The sequence below is a fragment of the Perognathus longimembris genome, chromosome 28 (genome assembly GCF_023159225.1).
Source record: "Perognathus longimembris pacificus isolate PPM17 chromosome 28, ASM2315922v1, whole genome shotgun sequence".
NCBI lineage: Eukaryota > Metazoa > Chordata > Mammalia > Rodentia > Heteromyidae > Perognathus > Perognathus longimembris.
The window spans coordinates 71,789,902-71,813,317 of NC_063188.1; the positions used below are offsets into that span (position 1 = coordinate 71,789,902).

The following is a 23,416-nucleotide window of genomic DNA, read 5'->3' on the forward strand; positions in this document are numbered from 1 at the left end:
TTATACTAAGGGGAGGAGTTCAAAGGTTTAACTCTGCTGAACTACTAATGAACTGTTTATCAAAATGAATAGCAAGAAGTTGAAACATGTTTAGCCGGGTGAGGAAATAAAGGGTATATGAATAGAGGGAGAAATGCAGTTATTATATTTAACGTACACTATGTAAACACTGAACTCCAGACAGGAACCAGTAGTTCACCCTGGTAATCCTTGCAACTCAAGAGACTGAGATCTGAGGATCATAGTTTGAAGACAGCTCCGGATGGCTTATCTCCAATTAATCACAAAAAAAACTAGAAGTGGGGCTATGGTAGAGTGCTAGCCTTGAGCATAAAAGCTCAGGGACAGCATACTTGGCCCCATGTTCAAAAGCTAGGACTGGCAAAAACAAAATGAACTACGTAACTTGAGGATATTAATGTGAGGGGAGGAAATGGGGGAGAACCATGGAAAGGGAGACACTGATCAAGAAGCATTGTATTCATAACCTGACTTAGGAAATGTAACCTCTGTACAACTTAGTAAAATTTATTAAAAAAAAAAAAAACTTATCCTGGGGGGAATGAGGGACAAAAAAAAAATAAAGTCTATTAGAATACTGAAAAAAAAAACTTATCCTGTTCTAAAAAAGTAGTAAACACTGGCAAAAAAAATGAACAACAAAAAAAACCAGCCTGGTTCTGATGGTTCACACCTTTAATCCAAGCTATTCAGGAGCCTGAGATCTAAGGATCAAGTTTCAAAGCCAGCATGGGCAGAAAAGCCCATGAGACTATTATCTCCAATAACTTACTCAGAAAAAACTGAAAGTGGCTGTGGTTCAAGTGGTATAGTTTCTAGCCTTGAGCAAAAGAACCTCAGGAACCATACTCAAGCTGTGTGTGCGACACACACGGACACACGCGGACACACACACACAGAAAAGAAAAAAATCAGAATCAACTTTAGCAGAATGCTGAAAACTCATCAAAAGGATAAAGTAACCAGAAAATGCTAAATTGAGAAAATGAAACAGCTCATCTCTAAAAGGACAGCTTTGTGAAGTTAACTTACCTCACCCTACTCCCAAATCCTCACCTTATCAGTAGAGAAAGGCAACAGTACAGTCAGTCCTGAAGTAAGCAGCTGAACCTTACTCTTAAATAATTATGATTAGTTGTTTTTATTTGTAAAGGACCAGCTCAAAGGGCTGGCAACTATTTTTTTTTTACCAAATTTAGAGCACTCTTAGGAATGGGCAGATGAAAGAAACTGCTGAAAACACAATGGTAACTACATCAGTTCCTAACTCATGGAGTAAGGTACTGGGTTTCAGCAAGAAACAGATAAACTCAAAACCTTGGGATGAGCCAAGGATAGTGGTAAAGGTCTGTGATCTTAGTGACTACTAAGGAGGTAGAAATATGGAAAATAAAGTTTGGAGGCCAACCTGTGAAAAAAAATTGTTAAGACAACAACTCTACTGATAGTTGTATGCAATACAATGGTATGTGCCCATTGTGCTGCCATACATACAAATAGGAAGATCAAGGTCAGCTTGGACTTAAGCAAAAGCCCTACCTTACAAATAGCCAATGCTGGGCTGGAAATGAGGCTTAGTGGTAGAGTGGTTGCCTAGCATGCATGAAGGCCTGGGTTTGATTCCTCAGTACCACATAAACAGAAAAGGCCTGAAGTGTTGCTGTGGATCAAGTTGTATAGTGCTAATCTTAAGCAAAAGAAGCTCAGAGACAGTGCTGAGGCAGAGTTCAAGCCCCAGAACTGGCAAAAACAACAACAACAAAAAAACAACCCACAAGTATGAGAAAACAATACTCAACTCCAAATCCTCAGGAAAAAATATTATATTTCACTCCTATTACTGATAACAGCCCATAGGCTTTGCCCAAGCATCATATTTTATAAAGTCATTGGTTCTACAAAAGAGATGAGACAGGGAACTGAGATTTGTCTTTTAGGTTTTCAAGAGCAATACATTAACAATCACATTTAAATCATTTCCTGTCTTCAAGATCCTAAAATAAATGACCTACCACCTCCAATGGCTCCAATTTCATTAAAGAAGTTTACCTAAGCAAAAAATTAATACCTGCCTCTAATCAGTCCATTTTAAAATACAAGGTCTAGTATCATTTAAAACAAATTGACTATTATCTCTCTTCTGTCTCCTATGAGCTATGAGCAGATATTAGGCATGAACAAACAAGCATAGATTTCAGATGTTAGTTTTTGTCTTGGTCAGTTCTGATTTAAAATTTCTCTAGCAGCCAGGCTATATTTTCAAAAAGGGAAAAAATAATAAAGAAATCAATCTGTAGCTCTTGGTTCGGTTCCTCAGGCCTGTGAACCCCACTATGCAGATGAGATCTGGACCACCATGGTTCCAGGCCAACTTTGGTAGGAAAAAAAATTTTAGGACATCACTTCTCAATCAATAAAATGCTAAGTAAAGCGCTTCACAGCTGTTATTCCAGTTACATAGAAATATAGATAAATGGACCAAAGTCTAGCCAGCTCAAGCATAAACATGAGACACTATTTGAAAACTAATGAAAGCAATGGGAGACTGGGGGTAAGGCTCAAGTGGCAGACCACCTGTGACAAACTCAAGGATGTGAATAAATTCATTTAGTTCCAAAAAAACCAAAAACTCAGACTTCTATATGAACATGATACTACCTACCTATAATCTCAGCTAATCAACAGGTGGAGACCAAAAGGATCATGGTTTTTGAGGCCAGCCCAGGAAAAACACAAAATCTTAGCAAAAACAAATGGGAACATGCCTCAAGTGGTAGAGTGCCTGCCTAGCAAGTGTAAAGAAAGCCCTAAATCCAAACCTTAATACCACCCCTTAGTACCACTATGTCCTAGCCCCCTAAACCCTTGTATGTCTTAAACAAAAGTATGTTCTATCAATAAATAATCTCTAGGACTACTACACAGCTTAGTACAGATTAATTTTCCTCGATAAGCACTTTAGTTTTTTGTTTGTCTGGGGTTTTTTTTTTTTTTTGCCAATCAGGCTTGACTCAAGGCCTTCAGGTGGCTCAGCCTACTTGCTTCTTTCTACCATTTGAGGAATGCCTGCAGCCCAGCCTTTTGCTTGTCATAACTACTGTTAGGAGTTTCATACTTTTCTGCCTATGCGGAACTTTTGACTTCAACTACAATCAAAGTAATGTTTACAACACTAAGTAGTCTACATGTATTCTAAAACATTTGAGGTCAGATATATTGAATACCCAAATGAAAAAACTAGCTTCATAGCTTGTAAGTAAGGCTAAGACTCTAATCAAGATCTTTTGTCCCACTGTTTTCATCTACCACAAAATTCATGATTTTGAACATTTTATGATTTATAAATTAGTAGAGTTGCTAGGTTTTTTATTTATAATTAAAGACAAGAGTTTTTGTGAGTAGATATCCACAAAATTCTTGAGAATAAAGTAGAGTTTGGGGGCTAGGAATATGGCCTAGTGGTAAAGTGCTCGCCTCGTATACATGAAGCCCTGGGTTCCATCCCTCAGCACCACTGGAAGTGGCACTGTGGCTCAAGTGGTAGAGTGCTAGCCTTGAGCAAAAAGAAGCCAAGGACAGTGTTCAGGCCCTGAGTTCAAGCCCCAGGAATGGCAAAAAAAAAGAAACAAAACAAAAAGTAGGGCTTGGTGAATTTAGCTTAAGTTATGTGATGATAATAAAGTTCACCTGAAGGATTCTAATTCACTTTGGCATCCAAGAACATATGTTAAAGGACTCATATCCTCCACTCATATGTTCTTCTGTGCAAGAACAACACAGAAGACTAGAAGAGCCCTTACTTAAGACTTACCTCTGCCAAATGTTGTAGCCGTGTTAGCAGTGGGGTTCTCTTGTCAGATCCAAGACGTGTGATATAGTTGGATCTTTTGCTAAATACATATAGAAGGTTAAGGACTGCCAGCACCACTTGCATATCAGAAGAAGCCAATAAAGTCGTCAAATGCTATAAGGACAAAAGGGCAAAGATCAGGTTATCAGACACTGGGCCCTGAAAATTTAAAATGCCAATATAATAGTGTATTTAATACAAAATATTTATACATATTTGAGAATTTACAATATATAACCTTGTCCCCAAGTCGTGTATAATCTAGAGGAAAGTGCAATAGAAGTAAAAATTTAAGAGTTCAAAATCCCACAGACTAGACCACAGGGAGAGTTTACAAGAGATAAATATGACATATCCATGTGGAACTCAAGAACATTAAGTCTCCAACTGAATTAAAGGCATTGTAAGGGCTGGGAATATGGCCTAGTGGCAAAAGTGCTTGCCTCGCATACATGAAAGCCCTGGGTTCGATTCCCCAGCACCATATATATAAAAAATTGCCAGAAGTGGCGCTGTGGCTCAAGTGGCAGAGTGTTAGCCTTGAGCAAAAAGAAGCCAGGGACAGTGCTGAAGCCCTGAGTCCAAGCCACAGGACTGGCAAAAAAAAAAAAAAGCACTGTAAGACAAAGATAGTTATCTTTGGTCTACATCCTTTACATCAATTGTTAATATACAACATTCTTCATTTAGAAAATAACAGCTGAGTGCCAGTAATTGCAGTTACTCAGAAGGCTGACATCTGGTAAGAAATGTACTCACTACCTTACCTATGAAACTGTAACCACTCTGCACATCACTTCAACAATAAAGAAATGAAAAGAACAAAAAGGAGGCTGAGATCTGAGTACCAAGGTTCTAAGCTAGCCTGACCAGGAAAGTCTGTGAGACTCTTACCTCAAATAACTATCAAAAAGGTAGAAGTGAAGCTAGTGGCTCATGCATGTATTCCTAGAAACTCAGGAGGCTGAGATCTGATGATCAGGGTTCAAAGCCAGCCCAGGCCAGAAAAGTCTTTGAGACAACTATCTCCAATAAACTACTTAAGAGGCCAAAAGTGGAACTGCCGCTCAAGTGGTAGAGTGTTTGACTTGAGCAAAAAAGCTCAGAGACACACCCCGCCCCAAGACGAGCACAAAACAAACAAAACAAAAAAGGTAGCAATTATGTAGGCTAAGGCAATTATGCTGTTATGTTCATAATGAATCCCACCACCTTATTATGTAACTGTACCCCCTCTGTACATCACCTTGTCGATAAAATTTAATTTTTAAAAGAGACAGAAAAACAGATCACATGCTTTGACAGGATAGTTTTTAAATTTTAGCTGTAATAAAATATCATATGCTAAAATTAGTGAGGTAAATTTAGGCAATGTTAACATTTTTCTAAGGTGATTGAATTTATTGAATTCAATTAATTAAAGTAAAAAATTATGATTTATGACAAGGAAAAATTATGCTCATAATGAATCTCAGAGTGACCATTTTCACTTGTAACCTACAATTAATATTTACTAATATATCGGAGCACACGGTCAGCATGAAGACTGTTTTCTTACAGTGCTTTATTTAGGAGTACTCAAGACCTTGTGCTTGCTAAATTGGTGTTCTATTGCTGAGCCACACTAGCAACTGTTTTTGAAAATGATTTTTTAATACTTGGGCCCATACCTAGACTGTGATCCTCTGATATTTCACTTCCTGTTGTAACTGAGATTGCAGGAGTATGCTATCTTGCCCTACTTTCGTCACTGAGATACAGTCTAGGGAAATTTTCTTCTGGGGCTAGCTTAGACCTAATCTCTGCCTCCTATGTAGCTAGTAAGGTCTGTGCCATTGTAACTAACCAGCTATTGGTTGAAGAGGAGTCTTCCAAGAGTATTCAGTTTATCTTAGAAGTACAACTCTCCATAAGAGACTCCCAAATAGCTACAATTATACTGACCTATTGGCACTAGACTCTTACAGTCAATCCTGAGAAGTTAAAAACCTCAATGAGGGGCTGGGAATGTGGCCTAGTGGAAGAGTGTTTGCCTAGCATGCATGAAGCCCTGGGTTCGATTCTCAACACCACATATACAGAAAAGGCTGGAAGTGGTGCTGTGGCTCAAGTAGTAGAGTGCTAGCCTTGAGCAAAAAGAAGTCAGGGACAATAACCAGGCCCTGAGTTCAAGCCCCAGGATTGGCCAAAAAATAAGAATAACCCTCATTGAGTCAGGTGCTGGTGGCTCATGCTCATAATCTCAGCTACTCAGGAGGCTGAGATCCAAGGATCATGGTTCGAAGCCAACCTGGAAAGCCCATGAGACTCATCTTCAATTAACCACCAGAAAACCAGAAGTGGCACTGTGGATCAAACTGGTACAGCACTAGCCTTGAGCAGAAGAGCTCAGGGACAGCACATAGGCCCTGAGTTCAAACCCTATGACTGATAGACACACAAAGAAAAAAAACCACGATTTATTGTTTGTCCAGTTTGTGTCCCTTCAGTCCTGGAAAATGGAACCCAGAACAAGGCATTACTCTACATGTGAACTTTGACTACACTAGCCTTAACTTGAAGTCTTTCCTCCATCACTGGAGTAGCTGGTATAACATATTTGCACCAAGCCAACTACTTTCAGCTTCAATTTACTTTTTATGCATCTAGAAGAAGCTATGGACACAGCCCTTATGGCTCTGGATCCCACATCCACTGATGCAATTAATCATAAGTGGAAAGATCCAACTCAAAAAAAGAAACAGGGCTGGGAATGTGGCCTAGTGGTAGAGTGCTTGCCTAACATGCATGAAGCCCTGGGTTCGATCCTCAGTACCACATAAACAGAAAAGGCTAGAAGTGGTGCTGTGGCTCAAGTGGTAGAGTGCTAGCCTTGAGCACAAAGAGGCTCAGAGACAGTACCTAGGCCATGAGTTCAAACCTGACAAATGACAAAAGAGAGAAAAAAAATAACTCTAAAGTGTATACATTTTCCTTGTAAATATTCAATAAACAATACAATGTAACAATTATTTACACTGCATATACACTGTATATTCTGGAGAAGAGTTTAAGTACATGGAAAAGTATGTGTAGTTTGTATGCAAACCATCACACCATTTTATATAAGGAATATAATATGGCTGTCTAGATATTGGTATAGTAGAAGTGTCGTGTCTGTGGTTATGATTCCATGAAGATAGCAAGAAGGATAATTGTGAATGCTTTGATTCATACTTCCCACAATGCCACTAAATTTCCACTAAAGACTAGCTGCCATCTTATCATGTAAAAACTTCATTCATTGCCTCAAATAATCAATTACAATTAACTTCTACCTTCCTTATGAGGAACCACTTACTTTTTTTTTTTTTGCCAGTCCTGGGCCTTGGACTCGGCCTGAGCACTGTCCCTGGCTTCTTTTAGCTCAAGGCTAGCACTCTGCCACTTGAGCCACAGCGCCACTTCTGGCAGTTTTCTGTATACATGGTGCTGGGGAATTGAACCCAGGTCTTCATGTATACAAGGCAAGCACTCTTGCCACCAGGCCATATCCACAGCCCCTACCACTTACTTTTAATAAAACTATGAGAAGGAAAACCCACAGACTGCACAAAGTTAAATCCAACTCACATATCAAGGGACTGACCAGAGCTTCTTCATATTAAGTAAGATGCTCATATAATTCATGGAAGAAATTTTTACTTTATTTAAAATTTTTCTCTGTGTGCTTGAACAAAACGTGTGCAATTAATCCAGAAATACGGTAGGATTACTGTACAGGCAGAGAGTGTTGGAACTAATCTCTCCCCAAGTAATGAGGATGGGCTGTCTATATTTTGGTAAAAATGGAAGAATAGAAAAGATTGAAAAATAGTCTTAAGTACATTAATATGTTAAAGAAATCAAACCATTTCTAATAGTAAAAGAATAATTTGGGACTGAGACAAAGACCAACTACTATAATGTCCTTAGAACATTCCAATATGTGTGTATTATATTTCTCATTCATTTCTTGAATCTTGAAAAGGCAGAGCAAAGGGGATAATTAGCAAAGAACTATTCTGACTACCCAAAGAAGAGTAGTGTCTATGCCTAAGAAACATATTAACATTGTCTTTTATTTCCTTGTGGTGGTGGAAATTTATCACTGGAACTTGCTAGGCTATTCTACCAGTAGGTGAATCCTCAGCTGCTCAACTATTTTTGATGCTGAGAAGCCCAGATCTCCATAATAAAAGGAAAGAAATAAGCAGAAAGAAATCGCAATTCCCTTGCTATGGATATTATACACAAAACATGAAAGAGGCTTGAATTGCCCCTACCTCTATGGAACTGTAGAGGTGCCGGGAAAAGCTGTACTCAATAAGCAAGGCTGTGAAGTTCAACACAGCCAAGAGAAGCATTTTCAGCTGCTCTCTTTCTGGCCTATCACATACAAGCATCCATGACATGTTCTCCACTGTTTGTCCAGCATCTGCCAGAATTCCATCGAAGCGGTCCAACAGGTCCACCCAGTGATATAACTCACACTGGACAGAGAAGATAAAAAAGTGATAATTATAGACATGCACTACCAAGCCCATCTCTAGTTAAAATTTGTTATAAGACACTTGTAAGGGTGGTAACTATACACCATGAGAAAGGTCAGCTAACAGAGTCTCTAATGTTCCAACAGTAGAAAACACAAAATACATAAAGTCCTCAGAGGGAGGATTCTAGCTAAAGCCTATGTCTAAAATGACAGTCACCATCTTCACCTAAACCTGTATTGTCTGGAATTCATTTCTAGAGCCATCTTTAAAAAATTATTTTGCCAGGAGTAGGGGTTTAAGCCTGTGATCCTAGCTTCGTGGGGACAGAGATGGAAGGGGGGTTTGAAGAAAGCCTTGTGGTATAAAACTTTAGGAGACTCCATTAAACTCAATGGCTGGGTAAGATGGTCAGCTATCCCAGGTATAGAGAAAGAACAATGGCCGGGTGTAGTGTTATCTACCCAGCAACACAGAAAAGCACAAGGAGGATTGCAATCCAGGGTGATAGGCATAAAGAGAGACTACACATCAAAGAAGACTGGAGGTGTTACTCTGTGCTAAGTTTCTACCTAGCAAGCAAAGGGTCCTGATGTCAATCCACGGAACCACCAAAAAGGGGGAAAAATGTATTTTTTTTAAAGTCAGAGACTCTCACACTTTGCTGTCACTTGGGCAGACATTCCTCAAACTCAACTACAGAATTTTCTTGATAATCACTCGGGCAAAAAAAAAAAAAAAAAAGCAGTAGTGTCCAAGTGCTGGTAGCTCACTCCTCTAATCCTAGCTACTCAGGAGGCTATGATCTAATGATCATGGATCAAAGCCAGCCCAGAAAATCTGTGAGACTCTTATCTCAATTAAATCACAGAAAAGGCTGGAAATGGCACTGTGGCTCAAGTGGTAAGAGTGTTAGCCTTGAGCAAAAGGAGCTCTGAAGCTCAGAGACAGCACCCAGGTCCAGACTTCAAGCCTCAGGTCCAGCCAAAAAAATAAAAAAAGGTAATAAACTTGAACTATGTTAGACATTAGAAGCTTCTTATTAAATAAACTGCTGAATTGGTCTTCTTCATTGTGGTTACTCTTGTAATTAATAGTAGAGAGAACACATGGGTGTTTTATTTTCTAAGCACAGATTCACATACCTTTCCAATATTCCATGTCTTAATTTGCTGCAGTTCCGAGAGGAGTTGCTCATCATTACAAACTTTAAGCTTGTCTATTAAGGCTCTGCAGTCTGCAGGCTGAAAAGAAAAAGTAAGTATTCAACAAAAAGTGTTTTGGAATGAAGGAGACAAAGAAGAATATGAAAAGTAACCCTTAAGCTCAAGGTAATTTAACATTGCTTATATAAAACTAGAGAACTAGGGCTGGGGATATAGCCTAGTGGCAAGAGTGCCTGCCTCGGATACACGAGGCCCTAGGTTCGATTCCCCAGCACCACATATACAGAAAACGGCCAGAAGCGGCGCTGTGGCTCAAGTGGCAGAGTGCTAGCCTTGAGCGGGAAGAAGCCAGGGACAGTGCTCAGGCCCTGAGTCCAAGGCCCCGGACTGGCAAAAAAAAAAAAACTAGAGAACTACCACACGGTCACTTAGGATTAAAGCAGAAATTTCCCCAACCATTATTTTTAAAAATTGGGAAAGCCTGAAAATGTGGACAAACAAACTATATAGAAAGGTCCAAATCACAGAAACATAGAAAAGAAAAAACTGAACACCTGTCTAAAGAAAATTAAGTAATCTGGACCATGCCTGACAATATGTATTCAGAACAGAAATAATGAATTCATGGTTTAAAAAAAGATAAATGGGGCTGGGAATATGGCCTAGTGGTAAAGTGCTCGCCTCATATACATGAAGCCTATTTTAACATTCTTCAGATCTTGGGACTCTGAGAAACTTCCCTGATGTTTACCTTTACATTTTGGCAGGGTTTGCTTCTGACTTACTGGCACTTATGTCTGAGGTATCTAAGGGGCTTCTGTTTTCTGCTCATAAGATCCAGTTAGCACCTGGGCGCTGATGGTTCACGCCTTTAATCTTAACTACTCAGGAGGCTGAGATCTGAGGATCACAGTTCAAAGGCAGCCTGGGAAAGACAGTCCTGAAGATTCATCTCCAGTTAATCATTAAAAAGATGAAAACTGAGCTATGGCTGGGTAGAGCAATAGTTTAAGAGAAAAGGACAGCACCTAGGCCAAAAGTTCAAGCCCTAAAATTGGAACATTAACAAAAAAGAAAAAGAACTGGAACCTGGCAGCTTCCTCCTGTAATTCTAGCTACTCAGGAAGCTGAGATCTGGGGCTGGGAATATGGCCTAGTGGCAAGAGTGAGTGCTTGCCTTGTATACATGAAGTCCTGGATTCGATTCCCCAGTACCACATATAGAGAAAACAGCCAGAAGTGGCGCTGTGGCTCAAGTGGCAGAGTACTAGTCTTGAGTAAAAAGAAGCCAGGGACAGTGTTCAGGCCCTGAGTCTGAGGCCCAGGACTGGCAAAAAAAAAAAAAAAGGAAGCTGAGATCTGAGAGTCACGGTTTGAAGCCAGTCCAGTCTGGGCAGGAAAGTCCATGAGATTTGTACCTCTAATTATCCAAAGAAAAAGCCAGAAGTGGTGGTGTGGCGCAAGTGGTAGAGTGCAAAAGGAGCTCAGGGACAGAGCCCATGTCCAGAGTTCAAGCCCCAGGTCTGATAAAAAATAAATAAAAAGAGCCAACTGCCCTAATAGCACCTTTAGGGCTTTGGGTCCCTTCTACAAAATGTAAATCGAGTATTATTGTCCTCATAATAGTGTAAAACAAAGCATTTGACAGTTCCCCATTTCTATCAACTATTAAGCTTTATGTGAATTTATTCCAATAAATACAAAATCTAAGGTGGAAAATCCTTTGGAATGCTACCAAAATACAAACTGACAATGAAAGCATTTCTTAAAATAATATCTAGTGGCTTAGTGGTAGAATGCTTGCCTAGCATGCATGAATCCTTGGGTTTGATTCCTCAGCACCACGTAAACAGATAAAGTCAGAAGTGGTGCTAGGGCTCAAGTAGTAGAGTGCTAGCCTTCAGCAAAAAGAAGTCAGGGACAGTGCTCAGGCCCTGAGTCCAAGCTCCAGGACCGGCCAAATAAAAAAATTAAAAAAAAATAATATCTAATACTGACCACAATATAATGCTGCTGGAGGAAAACAGGCAAAATATTAGTGACAAAAATTCCATTTCTACGAGGTTAATCCTAGTAAAATTTTACTAGGTATAAAATATGTGCAAGAAATTTTTATGTGAGTCTCCAAAAGCAAATCTCTTATAAATCCACTAGGTTAAACTGTTTGGTGTAAACCAACTGAACAGCTCATGGGGGAAGAGAGAAAGGGGGAGGGGGGAAAGGGGAATGAGGGAAGAGGTAACAAACAGTACAAGAAATGTATCCAATGCCTAATGTATGAAACTGTAACCTCTGTGTACATCACTTTGACAATAAATAAGAATAAATAAATCCACTAGGTTGACAAAGTTTGGGTTCCTATTAATATCTACAAGTTTAACTCTTTTTAGAAGGCTACTGACTTTGTTCCTTCTCAAATGTTCTATATGCTTATTGTAACTGGGAAATTCATTTTTCTTACTGATTTAGCTACATATAGATATTAACTACATAGGTTTACAAATATGTTTCCCCACATGCACACAACATTCAACTGAGCTTTACTGAGGTATAAGTAGTACATAGGGACAGTACATAAGGAAAAAATACAATTCATTCAGCGAGCTTGGAAGGGTACATATGTTCATCACCACAATGCATGTAATAAATCATCACCTCCAAGTTTACTTGTAAATGTACAAACCTGTGTGTGAGCACATTCATGTGTCTTAAGGACACAATACATGAGATCTATCCTCTTAACAAAATTTTAAGTATGCAGTACCATATTGTTAATTGTTTGTACTATTTTCCTTAACTTATTCATCAACATTGCCAATTAATATCCACTGCATCACTGCCCTGTTGTTCTCCTCTCACTGGTTGCCACTATTTGTTGTCTACTTCTATACATTTTCAACTATTTTACATGCCTTACATAAGAAGAATAATGGGGCATTTATTAACTTATTTCATTTTTCATGTCCTCGGGGAATTAATTCTAAAAATGTAGCATTACCTTCTGCAACTCAAACAGCCAATCACCAAGTAGTACAATTTAAAAGTGAGCAAAGGAAAGTGAATAGAAATTTCTTGAAAGAGAAAAAATGCCAACAGGTATTTATATATAAAAGGACTCAACATCACTATGCTGAAAATGAACTACATATGTGGACAGGAACAGGAGGGGGACACTTGGAGAGAAGAGGAAAAAGGGGTGACATTCCCAAAAAGAAATGTACTCATTACCTGACTTCTGTACCCCTCTGTATATCAATTTAATGATAACAATAAAAATTAGCTAGGCACCAGTAGCTTACTCCTGATTGAGGCTCGAAGCCAACCTGGGCAGGAAAGTCCCTGAGACTCTCATCTCCAGTTAACTAACAGAAAACTAGAAGCAATGCTGTGGTTCAAATGGTAGAGCACTAGCCTTGAGCACAAAACTTCAGGAAGCACCCAAGCCTCGAGTTCAAATCCCATGACAAATCAAAAAAAAATTACTACATTCCTATTGGAACGGCCAATATCATCTTTATTTTGGATATAGTAGTTTGTATTTCAAATAAGCCAATATATTCATGCCAGTAATCCTAGCTACTCAGAAGGCTAAGATCTGAGGATTGTAGTTTGAAACCATCCCTGGCAGAAAAGCCCATGAGACTCTCCCCTCCAATCAACCACCCAAAACCTGTAAGTGTGGGTGTGGCATATGCATTAGAGTACTACTCTTAGGTAGAAAAGAGCATGAGGCCCTGAGTTTGAGTCAAGTCCCACTACGAGTATAAAAGAAAAAAAAACTGAGAAAGATCCAATAGCTAGTTGATTGGCACATTATATCACTCTTCATTACAATGCATAAAAATAGCAGGCTGATCCATTTTAGGTACATACAACTACAAAGTATTGTCACTGGTCATTTTTCCATTCACACCTGTTGTTGGTCATAAGGCTTGAACTCAGGGCCTGGATGCTGTACCTTAGCTCTTTTGCTCAAGGCCAGCAATCTAGTCTCAAGGGGACTTCTCCAGCTGGGTTGTCTTTGGACCACCACGACCCTCAGAACTCAGCCTCCTGAGTAGGTACAGACGAGAGCCACCAGCACCTAGCTTTGTGATTCACTTTATTTTTTGCCAGTACTGGGGATTAAACTCAGGGCCTGGACACTGTCCCTGAGCTTCTTTTGCTCAAGGCTAGCACTCTACCACTTGAGACACAGTGCCACTTCTGGCCTTTTCCGTTTATGTGGTACTGAGGAATCAAACCCAGGATGGCTTCATGCATCCTAGCTAAGCACTCTACCACTGAGTCATGCCCCCCAGCCTCCCATTCACTTTATTTTTGCCAGTCCTGGGCCTGGAACTCGGCCTGAGCACTGTCCCTAGCTTCCTTTTGTTCAAGGCTAGCGCTCTACCACTTGAGCCACAGCGCCACTTCTGGCTTTTTCTATATATGTAATACTGAGGAATCGAACCCAGGGCTTCATGTATGCAAGGCAAGTATTCTGCTACTAGGCCATATTCCCAGCCCCCTAAGATTCACTTTTAATCAATAAACTTATAGGGAAATTTGTTTGACTCTTGTTGTGATGTTAGGACGCATACATATTAGAACACCAAGCAATTCATCCAGCCCCACAAGGTGATGTTTCACTGTCCTTTATCTATACAAGGAACAATGTATTTAGAAGAACAATATGAGTAAACTGACCATAAGCATTGTTTTCACTTGCAATGAATAATACATAGGCAAAGCAAACTTTTGGATACTCACAGCCTCAGTAGGTGTCTTTTTCAGTTTAGTCCTATCTACTTTCATGTTTTCGATTTTCTGCTTTATAATCTGAAAAGATAACACCAAAATAAGTAAGAACATAAAACTTACATCCTTGAGCTCTACATGCCGAGATATAACAGCATCAAAAATATCTAAAGTAAAATCACTGAAGTTATTTTATGATGCTATTCCAAATTATATCCAGAAAGAAGATAGAGGTGGTTAAAAAAAATCAATCCAGATGAAAGTGGGCCACATCCCTGTTACACAAAGCACCGAACCAAATAGTAGTCAAATGGAAATATTTCTTCTACAAGGACACCAAATCCTTAATTGAAAATAAAACTGTACATATCAGAATGGAAAAAATTCACAATGATCTCATGATTTTCTTAGAAATCTCAACAATTCCACACCTAGGAACTTGTCCAAAGAAAGTAATTAAGGTTATATACAAGGGGCTGGGAACTTGGCTTGATAGTAGAGTGCTTGCCTAGAAGTGGCACTGTGGCTCAAGTGGTAGAATGCTAGCCTCGAGCAAAAGAAGCTCAGGGACAGTACCCTTGCCCTGAGTTCAAGACCCAGAAATGGCAAAACAAAAAACGTCCACTCTACCAGATGATGGATAATAGTGAACAGAAACAGAAAAGAAGGCTGGCATGTGGCCTAGTGGTAGAGTGCGTGCCTAGCACGCATGAAGCCCTGGGTTTGATTCCACAGCAACACAGAAGGAAGGAAGGAAGGAAGGAAGGAAGGAAGGAAGGAAGGAAGGAAGGAAGGAAGGAAGGGAGGGAGGGAGGGAGGGAGGGAGGGAGGGAGGGCGGGAGGGAGGGAGGGAGGGAGGGAGGAAGGAAGGAAGGAAGGAAGGAAGGAAGGAAGGAAGGAAGGAAGGAAGGAAGGAAGGAAGGGAAGGGAAGGGAAGGGAAGGGAAAAGCTAGAAGTGGCGCTGTGGCTCAAGTGGTAGAGTGCTAGTCTTGAGTAAAAAGAAGCCAGGGACAGTACTCAGGCACTGAGTACAAGCCCCAGGAGAGGGGAAAAAAAAACCAGAAAGGATCAAACTGTTCAAAATAGAATTGGTTAGAAATGATAATACTGGCTCAGCGGTAGAGTGCTTGCCTAACATGCATGAAGCCCTCAGTTCAATTCCTCACCAACACATGAACAGAAAAGGTGAGAAATGGCACTGTGGCTCAAGTGGTAGTGTAGCCTTGAGCACAAAGATGCCAGGGATAGTGCTCAGGCCAAGCCTTAACACTGGCAAAAAAAGAGAAAGAAATGATAATACAGCTGCTAAAATTATAAAACATGACACATATTTGTACAACTAATATATGCTAGCAAAAAAGAAAAAGCAGTTGGGCACTGGTGGCTCACACCTGTAATCCTTGCTAAGGATCACAGATCAAAGCAAGCCTAGGCAGGAAAGTCAATGAGACTCCTTTCCAATTAAAACCACCAAAAGGTTCGAGGTAGAGCTGTAGCTATAGTGGTGGACTGCCAGCTTTAAGCAACAAGAGCTAAGAAACACTGAGTCCCCAGGCCCTGAGTTCAAGTCCCAGTACTGACTAATTTTTAAAATAAAAAGTTTATGTGGAGATGTAAAAGTAAGTAGAACACTGAAGTACATGACGGGAGACCTACCATACTTGTAAAGCTATGGTGATACAACAGAACAGAGATACAACAGAACAGAGTGCAGTAACCCACATTATGTGTAGTCAACTCATCTCTGGTAAGGAAACAAATGTAATATATGGATGAAATAACGTCATTTCAAAAAAATAAAGCTGGGGGGGCTGAAAATGTAGCTCAGCGGTAGAGTGCTTGCCAAGCATGCACGAAGCCCTAGGTTCAATTCCTCAGCACCACATAAACAGAAAAGGCTGGAAAGTGGCGCTGTGCTCAAGACGTAGAGTGCTAGCCTTGAGCAAAAAGAAACCAGGGACAGTGCTCAGGCCCTGAATTCAAGCCCCATGACTAGCCAAAATTAAATAAAATAAAGAACTAACCGTTCATATGCAAATAAAACCCTAGACCAACATTATAGTCTTCACAGAAAACAAGAAAGAAAATGGATCACAGACCTAAATGGAAAATGGGATATGTTACTTTTAGAAGACAACAAAGTGAAAATCTAAATGATACAGGATATGGAGATGGCTTTTTAGATATAACCAAAGGTGCTAACACTAAAATTAAAGGCTTCCAGTCTAGAAAATACTCTGAAAAGAATAGGCAAAACCAACCCTGGTACCATGGCTCATGCCTGTAATCCTAGCAACTCAGGAGGCTGAGATCTGAGGATTGGGGTTTGAAGCCAGCCAGGACTAAAAATTTAACCATAAAAAGGTAGAAATGAAGCTGTGGTTCAGGTGGTTAAGTAGCCTTAAGCAAAACAGTTCAGGGACCACGCACAGGCTGAGTTCAAGTCCCAGCACCGGTGCACACGCGTGCATGCATGGACACACACGCATACAAAATCAACAATAACACAAGCCAATGAAAGAAGTAATGGGTCTTAACAAATACTCTACAGAAGAAAACACACAGAAAATTAGCCTATGAAAAGATGCTCCAGCTCACATTCTTCAGGAGAATGTAACTTAAAGCAACAATGCGGTATCACTATATACCTTAGTGATCAAACTTAGAACTCTGACATGAAATCCTGGCAAAGACGTGGATCAAAAAAGGAACTCTTATTCAATCTTGTTGATAATGCAAAACAGTACAACTACTTTAGAAGTTGTGCTTTCCCAAAACTAAACACAAATTTAGCATGATTTCCATACATTCTACTTCATTTTGCTGTGATTACTCTAAAAGTCTCATTTTAAAACTCAATCTTCCAAAACCAAAGTACTAAATAATGTATATACTCAAGCAAACCACAACCATTGTATATCCTGTTACATTTGTTTTAGAAGCAAACTGGTTTCTAGTAAATCTTCAGATAAATAAGCAGGTAGCTTTAATAAGTAAAATACACTGTACTATTTGAATGCTTGGAACTACAGAAGAGTTGGCTAATGCAGAAAAAAGTAAGTTTTTCTACTAGTACCAGTACTGTTTATTTTTGTTCTGAAGTCATTAGCACACAGTGAAATAACAGGCACATGCATAGAACTTAATGAATTTTAAATGATAAAACTGCTCAATTCATAAATGTAAAAATGAAAGCTGAAGAGGTCTCATGGCCAAAAAAACAAAGACAGGAAGCAAGCAAGGACTAAATAAATATACAATTGTCAATGGTATTTCAATATATAAGCGGCAACATAATAAAGCATTAGAGAAAATATACATATCTGGGCCGGAGGTATGGCTCAGGTGCTAGAGAAAACATATATAGCACTAATGACAGACTTAGGAAACCTTAAAACTTGAGCAATATTTGACTTAGAAAGGTACCTAAGTTCTAACTTACATCAGTGAAATAGATATCTGTAGTGGCCAAAGTCTGCAGACTGAGCTTCCTGGGAGGCTGATGTGGAACAATATCACTTCAGCACAGGAGTTTATAGCAAGCACACAAGAATGTTCTAGATAGCCAGGCACCAGTGGCTCATGTTCGTATTCCTACATCCTACTAACTACTAGAAAACTGGAAGTGGAGCTGTGGACAGGCTAAAAGTGGCAGAGTAGAGCACTGGCCTTGAGCGCAAAAGCTCAAGGACAGTGCCCAGGCCCCAAGTTCAAACCCCACAATTGACCCCCCCAAAAAGGTGCAATGTACTCTCCTACTTCTGGAATTGAAACCTGTTTGTACAACTACTTAATAAAAATTACTAAATATTGCCAGGGGTCAATAGCTCATACCTGTAATCCAGATCCAGGAGGTTGAATCTATAGTAATTCATTATTTTCTTAAAGTTGGTGCTCATAGTTTTGCTTCTGATCCTACACATTACTGGTTAAAGAGTTTTTTGTTAGTTTTTCTTCCCCAGTCCTGGGGCTTGAACTCAGGGGTAGAAAAATCAAAGCAATAATTACAATTGGTTATAAACAAGCACAGTCTTGTAGTAGAAAAATTACAGGCTGGGGCATGTTTCAAATGGTAGAGTACCAGCCTTGAACAAAAAGAAGCCAAGGACAGTGTTCAGGCCCTGAGTTCAAGCTCCAGGACTGGCAAAACACAAAACAGAACAAAACAAAAAGGACAGTGGAATGAGTCCCTTTCAAAGTTGGGAAGGAAGACTCAAACTATCCAGAATTAAATACAATATTGTCCCTAATCTCTTAAATTTTGAATGGGTATCTCTTCCTATGTGCTTAGTTAACATAATATATAACTATATATATATAACTATATATGTATATATATATATATCACTTCTCACGAGGTAGCAAGACAAACCAATAGAGGGTTATTCTAAGCAAAATAATAAAATAAGCACAAACGCAAAACCATAGTGAAACCCCTTGGAATAATATGTACTAAAAAATGAGTGACAAATGTTGGGTGAGTGGGCATGAGCGCGAGTAGGACTAATGAAGGTGGATGAGGATGAATATGGACCATGTAGTGTATCTGTAACATGAAAATAGAACAATGAAACCAGTTGAAATTATTATTAAAAAGGGAGAGTAGAAGCAGGAGCAGGTTATTCATGCCTGTAACCCTAGCTACTCAGGAGTCTGAGATCTGAGGATCATGGTTCAAATCCAGTCAGGGCAGGAAAATGTGCAAGACTCTTTAATTCCAATCAACAACCAAAAAACTGGAAGTGGAGATGTAGCTGAATTGGCAGAGCACCAGCCTGAGCAAAAAAGCTAAATTTTAGGGCAATGCCCCCCAAAAAATAAATGGGTGAAGGTCCGGAACAGGCCTGAAGACCAATGGAACAGAATTGAAGACCCAGAAATGAACCCACAGAACTACGCCTACTTCATCTTTGATAAAGGAGCTAAAACAATAGTTTGGAAGAAAGATAGCCTCTTTAACAAATGATGCTGGCAAAACTGGCTCAACACATGCAACAAACTAAAACTAGATCCTTATATATCACCCTGCACCAAAATCAATTCCAAATGGATTAAAGACCTCGAAATCAAAACAGACAGCCTGAAAACACTAAAGGAAGGAGTAGGAGAAACACTTGGGCTCCTTGGCACAGGACGGAACTTCCTTAACAATGACCCAGAAAGGCTACAAATCAAAGAAAGGTTGGACAAATGGGACTGCATCAAACTGCAGAGCTTCTGCACGGCAAAGGACATAGCTCTCAAGATAAACAGAAAGCCCACAGACTGGGAGAAGATCTTTACAGGCCATTCAACGGACAAAGGCCTCATCTCTAAAATATATGCAGAACTAAAAAAATTACCTTCTTCCAAAACAAAACCGCAAAGAACCAATAGCCCCCTCATCAAGTAGGCTAAAGACTTACAAAGAGACTTCTCTGATGAAGAAATGAGAATGGCCAAGAGACATATGAAAAAGTGCTCTACATCACTGGCCATAAAAGAAATGCAAATCAAAACAACATTGAGATTCCATCTCACCCCAGTAAGAATGTCATTTATCAAGAAAACTAGGGGGCTGGGGATATGGCCTAGTGGCAAGAGCGCTTGCCTTGTATACTTGAAGCCCTGGGTTCAATTCCCCAGCACCACATATACAGAAAATGGCCAGAAGTGGCGCTGTGGCTCAAGTGGCAGAGTGCTAGCCTTGAGCAAAAAGCCAGGGACAGCGCTCAGGCCCTGAGTCCAAAGCCCAGGACTGGCAAAAAAAAAAAAAAAAAGAAAGAAAACTAACAATAACAATTGTTGGAGGGGATGTGGCCAAAAGGGAACCCTACTTCATTGTTGGTGGGAATGTAAACTGGTTCAGCCACTCTGGCAAGCAGTATGGAGATTCCTCAGAAGGCTCAATATAGAAGTCCCCTATGACCCAGCAGCCCCACCTTTGGGTATCTATCCAAAAGTCCACAAACAAAATCACAGTAATGCCACCAGCACAGCAATGTTCATTGCAGCACAATTTGTCATAGCTAGAATCTGGAACCAACCCAGGTGCCCCTCAGTAGACAAATGGATCAGGAAAATGTGGTACATATACACAATGGAATTTTATGCCTCTATCAGAAAGAATGACATTGCCCCATTTGTAAGGAAATGGAAGGACTTGGAAAAAAATTATACTAAGTGAAGTGAGCCAGACCCAAAGAAACATGGACTCTATGGTCTCCCTTATTGGGAATAATTAGCACAGGATTAGGCAAGTCATAGCAGAGCATCACAAGAGCCCAATAGCTATACCCTTATGAACACATAAGATGATGCTAAGTGAAATGAACTCCATGTTATGGAAACGATTGTTATATCACAGTTGTAACTACTTTCAACGTCCCATCTGTATCTGTAGCTTCTATTATTGATGATGTTCTTGTATCACCTTCCTGTGGTTGTACCTATACTATCTCTGTAATCTTATCTGAGTATATTGGAAACCGTGCATACTGGTATTAGAACTAGGAAATTGAAAGGGAATACCAAAATTGAGAGATACAGGGTAAAAAAAGACAAACTACAACAAAAGCAATACTTGCAAAACTGTTTGGTGTAAGTGAACTGAACACCTCATGGGGGGAAAGGGAAAGGGGGAGGAGGGAGGGGGGTATGAGGGACAAGGTAATAAACAGTACAAGAAATATATCCAACGCCTAACGTATGAAACTGTAACCTCTCTGTACATCACTTTGATAATAAAAATTTGAAAAAAAATGGGTGAAGGTGTGAGGTTGATTGGGATACACTGTTTATATGTGTGAAAATGCCACAATGAACTCTCCCCTGTATAAATAATGTATGCTAGTGAAAATAAACATTTTTTAATCAAAAAAATAAGACATTGTCAGTAATTGCCTCTAGCTGGCAGACAAGACAGTTTTTCAATGCTTCATGCTTTTAGACCATTTCAAATCTTCAAAGCATCCAATTATTTTCTTTTTTTTGTTTTGTTTTTAAACCAGCTCTGACAAGTTTTATTAAAGAAAAATTATGCAGTTTACTTTTCTCCAGTTTGTTCTGGCATGCTTCTAATGATATCAGAATCACCTGGATCAATGATAGCCAGTGTGCATACTCTGTAGTATTTCCCACATGCTGTGCCCAGTTCAATATTATTGCCACTGTAGTGATGGACACCAGTTTTGCCCAACATAGCATAGTATTCTATTTCAGATTTCCTCAAGGTTGGGCAGTTGTTGGCGAGGATGACCAATTTCCCTTTGCCCTGTCTGATCATCTTCAGGGTCTGCTTGTACCCCAGCACGCACTTTCCACTTTTCATAACAAGTTGGAGCCTAGAATTGATTGACTCCAGAGACTTTTTTGTCTTCTTGGCAGTCACCATCTTCCTGCCTTAGGTGCGGGAGGGCTCCCAACCGAAAGCAGCTGACAAGATGGCCGGGTGGCGAGAAAGCCCAATTATTTTCGTTAATAAAATTTTTATTTTCTTTACTTATTTGGTTTTGTTATTTTAGCAGCATTGAGGTTTGAACCCAAGGCCTTGCATTTGCCAGCCGGCGGTCTACCCCATTGAGCCATACCTCCAGTCCAACATTGTGCTGGCTAATTGAAGATGAGTCTTGTGAACTCCATTTTTGCCTTAGCTGTCTTGGAACCTAGATCTTTCAGGTCTCAGCCTCCTGTGTAGGTAGGATAACAGGCCTGAGCTACTGGAGCCAGGCTAAGCCCTATAATGTTTTTTAAGAAAGAAAGTGGTATAAACTAAGCCAAAGGACATGTACCAAATTTTTTTTAAGTTACCTATTGGTAGCTCTTGTAGCTTTCTTTCCAATAACTGGCATCCAGAGAAAGCACTTGCTTTTGATTGCTAAGTGATGTTGCACATATGTATCAAATTTAGAATGAGGCAAAGGGGAAAGGGAAAAAAAAGAAGTGAATTGTTTTGAATTGTGAATTGTTTCACAGTTACATAGTAACTATGAAAACAGTATGAAGAACCCCAGTGAAAGTTATTGATCAATAGGTTGTTAGGGGCAGGAAAAGGCTCTGTTGGGAGAATGGGCACTAGCAGGAGGGTGTTGAGTTAACACAGTGAATGAGGATAAGTATATATGAAGTACATGGTTTGCCTGTATGAGTACAACAATTAAACCTGATGAAATTATTTTGGAAGTAGAAAGAGAAAGTAATGAAGTGACTGGAATGCACAGTACACATTAGCAGAGATGTCACAATGCAATTCTCCCCCAGTGTAACTAATGTATGCTAACAAAAATTAATGTATAAAAAGTTTCCTGCAGGGCTAGGAATATGGCCTAGTGACAAGAGAGCTCGCCTCATATACATGAAGCCCTGGGTTCGATTCTCCAGCACCACCTATCTAGAAAACGGCCAGAAGTGGCGCTGTGGCTGAAGTGGCAGAGTGCTAGCCTTGAGCAAAAAGAAGCCAGGGACAGTGCTCAGGCCCTGAGTCCAAGGCCCAGGACTGGCAAAAAAAAAAAACAAAAAAAAAACAAAAAATAACAACTCAGGAATGTGGCTTAGTGGTAGGGTACTTGCCTAGCATGCATGAAGGCCTGGGTTCGATTCATACCACATAAACAGAAAAGCCGGAAGTGGGCATTGTGGCTCAAGAGGTAGAGTACAAGCCTTGAGCAAAAAGAAGCCAGGGACAGTGCTCAGGCCCTGAGTTCAAGCCCCAGGACTGGCAGAAAAAAAATAAAAGGCTTTAAAAAAAGAACATTACACTCCAACATTCCACAAGGCAAATAATTAATACTCTGATTCCTTTTACTTTGCAATGATTCCCCTTGCTTTTGCAGCCTCTGAAAATAAATTCACTTGGGAGCAGTACTGACCACGTCAAGAAGCACCTGCAAGCTGAATCTTGAAGCCCAACCATACAAAGGCAGAAGCATCACTAATTACTAATTTGTTAAAGGAGACACTATAATTAATCTGATATAGTTCCTAAGTATCTACATTAATATACAGCCAACAGATAAGAAAACCATTTATGATCACAATAGCTAACATTTTACTTTAGTCCTATTTTATATCTCTAATCCATATGACAACTTGAGAAAGGCTATGTCCAGTTTCCTAAGAATAGCCAGATACCTAGGAAGTGATAGAACCTG

General features: G+C 39.8%; 2 protein-coding genes across 13 annotated transcripts in view; both read right to left on the reverse strand.

Moving 5' to 3' along the window:
- Positions 1-23,416, reverse strand: part of Huwe1 (HECT, UBA and WWE domain containing E3 ubiquitin protein ligase 1) — a 158,470-nt gene that overhangs the window by 114,472 nt on the left and 20,582 nt on the right. For all 12 annotated transcript variants that reach the window (XM_048336497.1, XM_048336507.1, XM_048336504.1 and 9 more), the window contains 4 exons: positions 14,301-14,369; positions 9,528-9,626; positions 8,176-8,382; positions 3,833-3,985 (listed from right to left, as the gene is read on the reverse strand). In XM_048336497.1, the coding sequence (XP_048192454.1) occupies positions 3,833-3,985; positions 8,176-8,382; positions 9,528-9,626; positions 14,301-14,345 (504 nt within the window). In that variant the 5' untranslated portion in view covers positions 14,346-14,369. The remainder of the gene's footprint in view (positions 1-3,832; positions 3,986-8,175; positions 8,383-9,527; positions 9,627-14,300; positions 14,370-23,416) is intronic.
- LOC125343914 (60S ribosomal protein L30-like) lies at positions 21,261-21,726 on the reverse strand. The gene has a single exon (XM_048336508.1). It carries the CDS (start codon positions 21,658-21,660, stop codon positions 21,313-21,315), a length of 348 nt encoding a protein of 115 aa, XP_048192465.1. The 5' UTR covers positions 21,661-21,726; the 3' UTR covers positions 21,261-21,312.

What these genes read in the sequence shown, in the direction of transcription:
- LOC125343914 (XM_048336508.1), bottom strand. Translation starts at nt 21,660, where the DNA reads ATGGTGACTGCCAAGAAGACAAAAAAGTCTCTGGAGTCAATCAATTCT.